This window comes from Choristoneura fumiferana, chromosome 27 (genome assembly GCF_025370935.1).
Source record: "Choristoneura fumiferana chromosome 27, NRCan_CFum_1, whole genome shotgun sequence".
Lineage (NCBI taxonomy): Eukaryota > Metazoa > Arthropoda > Insecta > Lepidoptera > Tortricidae > Choristoneura > Choristoneura fumiferana.
In genome coordinates, this window is record NC_133498.1 from 3832093 (window position 1) to 3841606 (window position 9514).

The following is a 9514-nucleotide window of genomic DNA, read 5'->3' on the forward strand; positions in this document are numbered from 1 at the left end:
GCAAGAATTGTCCCAAACAAAAAACAATAACAAACAGGGCAAATTGAATAAAATGTTGTAAAAACAGTAACCTTTGACATTTCAAGCCGTTTTGGCATTTTTCCCATCCCGTCAATAGAACTTATTTATTTTTGTTCCGTGAAACCAGTTTTACCACCAAGACGTCATGCGGTCCAGTTTAATTCCAATGAAACAACTAATAAATCTAACCAGTCTGTGTTCTGTACGCGATAACACAACACGCAGCACATGTGTTGATTAAATGTGATATAATTTAAATTCACCGTTACGTAGTACTTTATGTAATCCAAAAATAGATAAACAAACATGTTGTTCATAATAGCATTTGGAGTGATAGTTTACTTAATTTATTTATTGGGGACAACGAACCATGATTACTGGAGAAACAAAGGAGTAAAATATGAGAAACCATTACCATTCATTGGTAGCATCCGTCGAGTATTCTTCCAGGAAGTCAGCTTGGCGCAATACCTCGCGGAGCTGTACCAAAAATACCCGAAAGAAAAATTCGTTGGATACTTCGGAGGACACGCATTCTCACTAGTCGTACGGGATCCAGAACTAATAAAACATGTTTTGGTGTCAGACTTCCACTATTTCTATCCGAGGGGGTTGAATCCCCATAAGACTGTTATAGAACCGATGCTGAAGAACCTGTTCTTTGCTGACGGAGACTTGTGGAAGCTGCTGCGTCAGCGAATGACGCCGGCGTTCACGTCGGGCAAGCTGAAGGCGATGTTCCCGCTGATCGTGGAGAGGACTGAGCGCCTGCAGCACATGGCGCGCGCGGGCGCGGCGAAAGGCGCGGAGCTGGACGTGCGCGACCTCATGGCGCGCTACACCACCGACTTCATCGGCGCCTGCGGCTTCGGCATCGACTCCGACTGCATCAACGACGACACGTCAACTTTTCGTCAGCTAGGAAAACGAATCTTCACCATAACAGCGCGGGAAGGTATCATTTCGGGACTGAAATGGATGTTTCCAGAAACATTTAAGCACTTTCACTCATTACCACCGGGGGTGGAAACAACTACTGTTTCGCTAGTGAAAGGTATTATGGAGCAGAGAAATTATAAGCCATCACAAAGAAACGACTTTATAGATTTGCTTTTTGAATTAAAGCAGAAAGGTGTAATCGTTGGAGAGTCTCTGGAAAGGAGGAATCCTGATGGGACACCACAGAGAGCAGAGCTGGAACTAGATGACCTGTTGATGGCTGCCCAGGTGTTTGTGTTCTTCGCGGCCGGGTTCGAGACGTCGTCGTCGGCGACCAGCTACACGCTGCACCAGCTCGCCTTCCACCCGGAGGCGCAGCGCAAGTGCCAGCAGGAGATCGACCACGTCCTCAGTCGGTACGACAACAAACTCTGCTACGACGCCGTCAAAGAGATGAAGTATTTGGAGATGTGCTTCAAGTAAGTTGTTTGTTCTTAAAAGTTCTTATTTCCATTATTATGTTATTTAGCAGATCCAGCCCGGAAGTAACGATAAGGCTGCGTTTTCGCCGGAGATGTCCGGGGATGTGTTGCGAGAAATATGTGTCATGAACATGAACCAATATAATCGCGTCTATAATTGTTATCTAGTATAGAATAAGTGGAAACAGTCGAACGGAGCGAAAATAGGTTAAGAAAGCGTTTCTTTTCGTCCTCGCAACGCATCCTCACACATCTCTGGTTGAAACGCAGCGTAAGCGACATATACCTACGTTAATTTTAGTTTTTAACTTTTCCAGGGAAGGCATGCGAATGTTCCCCTCCCTGGGTTTCTTGGTTCGTCAGTGCGTACACCAGTACACCTTCCCTGGCACGGACCTGACCATAGACCAAGGGGTCTACGTTCTGATCCCTCTGCAAGCTCTCCACAACGACGAGAAATATTTCGAAGAACCAGAGAAGTTCATTCCAGAACGGTTTAGCGCCGACCGAGTGAACAGCATCCCGAATCATGTGTACTTACCTTTCGGAGAAGGACCTAGAGCTTGCATAGGTAAAGTACTTTATCTATAACTTCTATTGTTTTAGGGCCTACGCTCCTGTAAACTATACTACTTCACTTCACTCTCACTCACTCTCTTTTCTTCTTTTACTTTTACTTTATATGCTTTATACTATTCGATGTTATTTTTAGGGTTCCGGAGCCAAAATGGCAAAAATGGAACCCTTATAGTTTCGCCATGTCTGTCTGTCTGTCCGTCCGCGGCTTTTTGCACGTATATATATGTAAACTATGCCGACGAAATGGTACAATTCAAAATTGAAAAAAAAAATTTTTTAGGGTACTTCCCATGTGCGTAATGTGGGGGTGTTTTTTTTTCTCATCCAACCCTATAGTGAGGGGTATCGCTGGATAGGTCTTTTAAAACCGATAGCGGTTTGCTAAGACGATTTTTCGATTCAGTGATTTGTTTGCGAAATAATCATCTTTAAAGTGCAAATTTTCATTAAAATCGATGCTTGAGAATTATTAGTAGTTTAAGAGTAAATAGCAGCTGTTGCATTCGCACATCAATAATAATTATGTAGTTTTCGCGGTAGATATAGATTTTTATTATTGCCAATTGAAGGTAGATATGAGTGTGGGCTGCAAATGCTCAGTCGCATCTTTGCCGTGTGTCGTGTGTCGTATCGCATAAAAAAGGGAATCCTCAAATCAAGTCAGTTCGAAGCCTCTGGACGAGATTCCCTGCAGCATCAGCTCGTGGACCCAGGAAGTCGGTACCGACTGGACTGCAGACCAGGCAAGCGCTGGGTGAGTCGGCTTGCACTTTCTATCTGCTTTCACTGGCATTAGTTTCGTTTCTCGTAAAGGTCCTTCACCAAAATTAAAATTTCGATTTGCTTTCGTTTTGGAAAAATACGGTTTCCCGGTTCGCGGGCGACTGTACATTTGGTCTTTAGAACGCGGATCCTCCTCAAACCGAGTACAGTCAAACTGACTCGGGGCCAGGAGTGACCTATAGAATCAATTTCGTTTACTTAGAAAAAACTTTCACCAACATTATATATCGTTTCGTATCGTTTCTACATAGAACATTTCGTTTCGTGATATTACCTATAAAATTCTTGTGTCGCCGTCGTGATCTTTAACATTAAACCTTATGTCCTTGTGTTAGTCACCGTCATATTCGCCAAATTTAATTTAAATTTAATTTAAATTTTGTAGATTTTAATTAACCAGATTGGTGATGCAACCATTTGCACGACCAAATTGAGTAGCCATTGAATTGGGTACAAAGCAACTTTGTGTCGTAAACTTCCTAAACCGGTCGGGTTATACCTTACCATGTGCCATTAATAACCTCGAATATTTAGGTAATTAATATAGGTATAGAAGAAGAAGACTTTACGGATAACAATTTCACTGTCGAAATGTTGTTATTTCGTTAAGTGGTTAATCTCTTACCATCAGGAGACCCACTTGCTCGTTTGCCATCCAGTCGTATAAAAAAAAAAAAAAAAAACGCGGATAAGTAAATACCTGTAAAGAAATAATATTTATAGCTCATTTTTTTTCATTAGTACTCTGGAACGTTCTAAGTATTTACTATCATTCAACGAATATCGTTCGTTATTTTTGAGTAACGTTAACTGATGTTTGTTTACATTAGACATATTATAGACGAAGTATTAATTATACTATTCACACTCATTAGTCAAGAAAATTGTACCGTTATTATTGTTGCTTAAACATAGACAGTGGTACAGGAAGGAAATAATTCGAAACCTCACGGCAAGGGTATTCACATTACCCATAATACCTGGGCGACCGAGCTTTGGTCGGAGTAGTTTCATTAGCTAATACCTACTCGAAAATTTGTAGGTAATTTGTTACAGATAAGACTAAGCTAGATTGACTTTTCTCCCAGAAACTCCACATATTAAATTTCATCCAAATCGTTATAGCCGTTTCCGAGATTCCGAAATAAATAAACGTACGACCGCGCCCTGCCTCATAATTTTTTACAGTTTGGATACTTGCGTTGTACATTGGGGAGTTATCAGTAGTTATCACCAATCAATTTAAAATGCTACTGAATTTATGTTAAACTTACTATTTAATATCGTTCGAGTAATAATTGTAATATTTATAACCTACTGTCTTGATTTGTTCTTCGTTGTTAATATATATAGTGTTGTGGAGAAATAAACCTTATTGACTTTAGTGTTAGGCTGAAATTACGCCAACAGATATTCTCGAGAAATATTCACAATTTATTGCTAGTTATTTGTTTAGGCAAAAAAATGTCGAAAGCGGTTGCTCGCCGTAATCTGGAACTTAAGCGCGAGATTTCAATTAAACGCGTCGATGAGTGCTTAGCGGCAGGCCTACAAGCTAAAGCGGACGCCTCGCGACTGTCGTTGTTCTTTTCGCGATTCAGTAAATTAGAGAGTTACTGCGCTAGCTTCGAAACGCATCATCTTAAACTTTGTTCAGAAATAAATGAGGTTAACGAATTAAATCAAGAAGACCTGGTACGTCAAGAATTCGATGATAAATACTTTCAAATTATTGAGATTCATTCTTTGTTGTCGTCAACGGCCAGTGCTGAATGTGAGACAAGTAGAACGGACTTATCCGTGAAGTTACCCCGATTGAATTTGGTACACTTTGATGGGGACATTAAATCATGGGTACATTCTACGACATGTTTAACACAATGGTGCATCAAAACAAACGGTTATCGAACATAGAAAGGTTTTCTATTCTTATCTCACTTCTTACGGGTGAACCTTTGCAGTTGTTAAAGGGGTTCCCCTCTCGGACAGCAATTACTTAGACGCCTACGCAGCCTTGATTGATAGATACCACAGCAAACGAAAGTTAGCATTTAGACATTGGGAGGATATACAAAACGCCAAATTGAATTGTAGCTCGCCCCGTGAATTACGTCGATTGGTTGACGCATTTAAGGAAAATTTGGCCGTATTGAAGAATTTAAGATTTCCAGTTAAGGATTGGGACTTCCCACTGTTTTATCTTTTGATCAATAAATTGGATCAGGACACTCGTCGTCGTTTGAATTGCAAAATGATAATAAGGGCATACCTTCATTCGAAATTCTGTTAGAATTTGTAAGTAAGGCTGGGCAGGCGCTGGAGCTCGCCGAGCCCTTAGAAAGCGCACCGCTCCCCGCGCCCCGCGTGCCGGCGCCCGCGGCCCTGCGCCCCGCGCCCCCGCGCGCGCCTGGGCCTCGCCCACCAGGCCCGCCTATACTGCCGCCTCTGGCTCGACACACAAGGTGTTGATGGCTGGTCATGCCGCGCCAAGTGACCCAACCTGTGTGTTATGCCGGTCTAATCACGACGTCGCTAAATGCTTGGCTTATCGTAACAAGTCTCCTCACGAACGCTTCGCTGTCGTTAAGGACAACAGACTTTGCGTGAATTGTCTTCGCGCTGGTCACGTGGTCAAATCCTGTCCGTCGCAATTTCGTTGTTTAAGGTGTAATGTTCCTCATCATACTAGTCTGCATTTCGATGACAGTATCGTTGAGCCCCCCAGCGCCGGTACTTCGTCGGCGAGCAGCGGCCCTGGAGCGCCGCCTCCGCCACCCGCCTCCTCGGTCGACCCTCATCTCGCAGTCAACAAACGAGTGACCATGCTCGCGTCTGGAGCACTACCAGCCAGCCACACTTCTCTTCTTGCCACTGCCGCCGTTGAAGTTTTGGATAGTTATGGTAGCTATCAAAAAATTCGTGTCGTTATTGATAGCCAATCGAACTTTATCACAAAACGTTGCGCGCAGCGTCTCGGACTTTCATTTCGTAAAACTACTGCCTCCATTGAAGGTATTGGACAATTTTCGTCTTTAGCCACTACTTGTACCTCGGTTAAAATTCGCAGCACTAAGACCACATTTGAAACGCAAATTGAGGCTTTTGTCACCCCCAAAATTTGTAGTGAATTGCCCACTGTAGAAATCAACACTGATCAGTTACCCCATGTGTATGAACTCGACCTTGCCGACCCCAACTTTGCCACACCCGGTTATATCGACGCCCTGGTAGGAGTTGATTTGTTTTGTCAAATATTTTTGGGCAACCGTCACGACTTCGGCTCGGATGGCCCCACTGTATTCGAAACCAAATTTGGCTGGGTCGTCATGGGAAAGATCTCTTGCACGCGTACCCATTCCAGATCAACGTTGTTTTGTTCGTTTGAGTCCCTGGATGACCAAATTCGTAAATTTTGGGAGATAGAGAGCCTTCCCACATCCTCACCCGTCACTGATGATGAGGCCACGTGTGAGAGAATATTCGCCTCGACTCACGCACGTGACGCTGACGGGAGATATATCGTACGCTTGCCCTTCCGAACAACTAATCCTCAATTCGGTGAATCATTTGCCCTCGCTGAGCGTCGCCTGTTTTCGCTAGAAAAGAGACTTGCTCGTGATTTCAAGCTTCGTGACGACTATAATAGCTTTATGCGTGATTACTTAGACTCTGGCCACATGGAGCCGGTTAAACATCGTGCAACAGTACAGGTGTATTATCTGTCGCACCACTGCGTGCTGAAGCCCAGCAGCACCACTACTAAATTGCGAGTGGTTTTTGACGCAACGGCTCAGCCCGCTGGAGGTTCTTCATTAAACGATCAATTGCTTGTTGGTCCCAAATTGCAAAGTGATCTCATTTCGATTCTTCTTCGCTTTCGTTTACACGCAGTCGTATTTACGGCAGATATTCGGCAAATGTATCGCCAAATTTTAATCTCTCTCGATGATCGTGATTACCAACGAATATTGTTTCGATTCTCTCGCGATGAACCTATACAAGAATTTCGTTCTCAACACCGTTACTTACGGGATGGCTTCATCTAGTTTTATTGCGATTCGCGCTATAATTCAGCTGGCAATCGATGAGGGCAAGGAATATCATCCTCGTGTAGCTGATGTCCTAAGAAGGGATATTTACGTCGATGACGTAGTGACAGGAGCCGACTCTATTGAATCCGCTCGCGCACTTCAATCTCAAATCATCGATTTATTGAGTAGAGGTTGCTTCGAACTTAGAAAGTGGTCGAGCAACTGCCCGGAATTGTTGGAGGATCTGGATCCAGATCACTGTCATAACAGCCCTCTTTCGTTTGATCAAGAGTCAGGATCTTCATCGCCTGTTAAAGTACTAGGCATGGAGTGGGAGCCATCTCGTGACGTCTTTTCGTTTACCGTCAGTCCACTCCATGAGAAATGCACAAAGCGGAATATTCTTTCGGAACTAGCTCGAATTTCGATCCACTTGGTTTTCTAACTCCTCTGACTCTTGCATTTAAACGTATAATTCAAGAGCTTTGGACTCTCGGCTTGGACTGGGATGATACGGCACCCTCTCACGTTGCACAGAACTGGTCTCGTTATCGCACGGATTTAAGTATTCTGTCCACCCTCGAATTCCTCGTTTCGTTCCATTGACAGACTCATGCAGCGTACAGCTGCATGGTTTCTGCGATGCCTCTGAGGTTGGATATGCCGCTGTTATATTCTTTCGAATTACTCATCGTGACAGCACTGTCATAAGTCAATTGATTATGGCTCGTTCAAAGGTAGCTCCTTTAAAAAGAACGTCAATCCCTCGTCTTGAGCTATGCGCTGCAGTGTTGTTGACAGATCTCGTTGAACACGTCAAGAGCATTTACGCCGACAACATTAAATTCCAAGACGTTTATTGTTGGTCTGATTCCACCGTGACTCTGGCTTGGATGCGCTCCCCTTCCCATCGCTGGAAGACTTACGTAAGTAACCGGGTGAGCCACATACAAGAAAGAATTCTGCGGCTTATTGGCATCACGTTAGATCTCAAAGCAACCCAGCTGACTGTGCCTCGCGTGGGATAACCGTCCAAGAGCTTATTCAGCATCCGTTGTGGTGGACTGGACCAGTTTGGTTATCCGCTGAAAGTTGTGAATGGCCAACGTTGTCTTCACCCCTCGAAGAAGGCATCGATGTCGTTGAAGAGCAAAAAATCTTCTAAACAAACTTCACTATTCGTCGCTATTGATAGGTTTGATGATTTTTTGCAAAAACACTCGAGTTTCGCCAAGGCCAAGCGAATTGTTGCTTATGTCCGTCGTTTCTTATTCAATTGTCGTAACTCTAACAATCGTGAAACTGGTCCTTTAACTCAAATTGAACTAAACGATGCCTTGAATATTCTCGTCAAGTTAGCACAGACTGACGCATTTTCGGTTGAAATAAAGACAATTCAAAGGGGCAACAAATTACCTAAACCTCTTCGAAAACTTAGTATTTTCGTCGATAAAAGCGGTTTGTTGAGGGTGGGCGGCAGGCTGACGCACTCAAATCTTGATTACGACTGCAAACATCCTTTTTTATTACCCAGTCAACACCGTCTTACAATGCTGATCGTTGATCAGGTCCACAAGGACAATCAGCATCCGGGCTTGCGTACTCTAGGTTTTTTGATAGCACAAAACTTTTGGATTATCGCGGCGAAACGTGTGATTAGGAGTCGTTTGTCCAAATGTGTGAGATGTTTTCGCGTTAGACCACAACCACTAAGCCCTCGCATGGCCGATCTCCCCAAGGTACGGATATCACAAGTCAAACCTTTTTCGTGTGTCGGTATCGATTTCGCAGGTCCGTTCCCCACATACATTAAACGTCACCGTGGGGCTCGGCCCTTCAAGACCTATATTTGCCTATTCATTTGTTTTGTGACCAAGGCCGTTCACATAGAGCTCGTCATCGGTTTGACAACGGAAGCCTTTCTTGCCGCACTTCGTCGTTTTATCGCTCGTCGTGGCCGATGCCAACGTATACATTGCGACCGTGGCACCAATTTCGTAGGCGCCCATAACACCTTGTTGCCTCTTATGCAGGAAGCAAGTGCTCTCGAAACCATTGAGTTCCATTTCAATCCACCGGCAGCGCCCCATTTCGGTGGTCTATGGGAGGCGAATATTGGGTCTTTTAAGACTCATCTCGATCGCGTCGTTGGAAGTCAGATATTGACTTATGAGGAATTTCTTACGGTGTCAACTCAGATCGAGGCCGTCTTGAATTCACGCCCACTTTGTGAGATGAGCTCTGACCCTAATGATATGTCTGTATTAACTCCTGGCCATTTCCTCACTCTCGAACCATTAACTTCATTACCAGAACCTCAAATCGATGAGAACGTTGCTCTTTTGAATCGATGGCAGTTAGTACAAAGACTTCATCGCGATTTCTGGAAACGATGGCACATGGAATATTTGCATACTTTAAATCAACGCTCGAAATGGCACACAGATTCTCCTGAACCTAGTATCGGCTCTCTAGTATTGATTAAAGATGAACAAAGCAAACCGCTCAGCTGGTCTCTCGGTCGAATCACTGCTCTACATCCCGGAAAGGATGGAGTTGCTCGTGTTGCAACTGTAAAGACACAATCGGGTCCAATGCAAAGACCGTTGGTAAAGTTGTGTCCTTTGCCTATTTCTTAATCGTATAAAATACGTTGTATTTTGGTGGGCGGAATGTTGC

At 43.9% G+C, this 9514-nt stretch overlaps 1 protein-coding gene across 1 annotated transcript; it reads left to right on the plus strand.

Annotated features, from left to right (window-relative positions):
- The first annotated feature begins 59 nt into the window (after nucleotides 1-59).
- Nucleotides 60-2048, plus strand: LOC141443620 (cytochrome P450 6B6-like). The gene is made up of 2 exons (XM_074108960.1): nucleotides 60-1439; nucleotides 1760-2048. Exons 1-2 carry the CDS (start codon nucleotides 328-330, stop codon nucleotides 2031-2033), a joined length of 1386 nt encoding a protein of 461 aa, XP_073965061.1. The 5' UTR covers nucleotides 60-327; the 3' UTR covers nucleotides 2034-2048.
- The last annotated feature ends 7466 nt before the right edge of the window (nucleotides 2049-9514 follow it).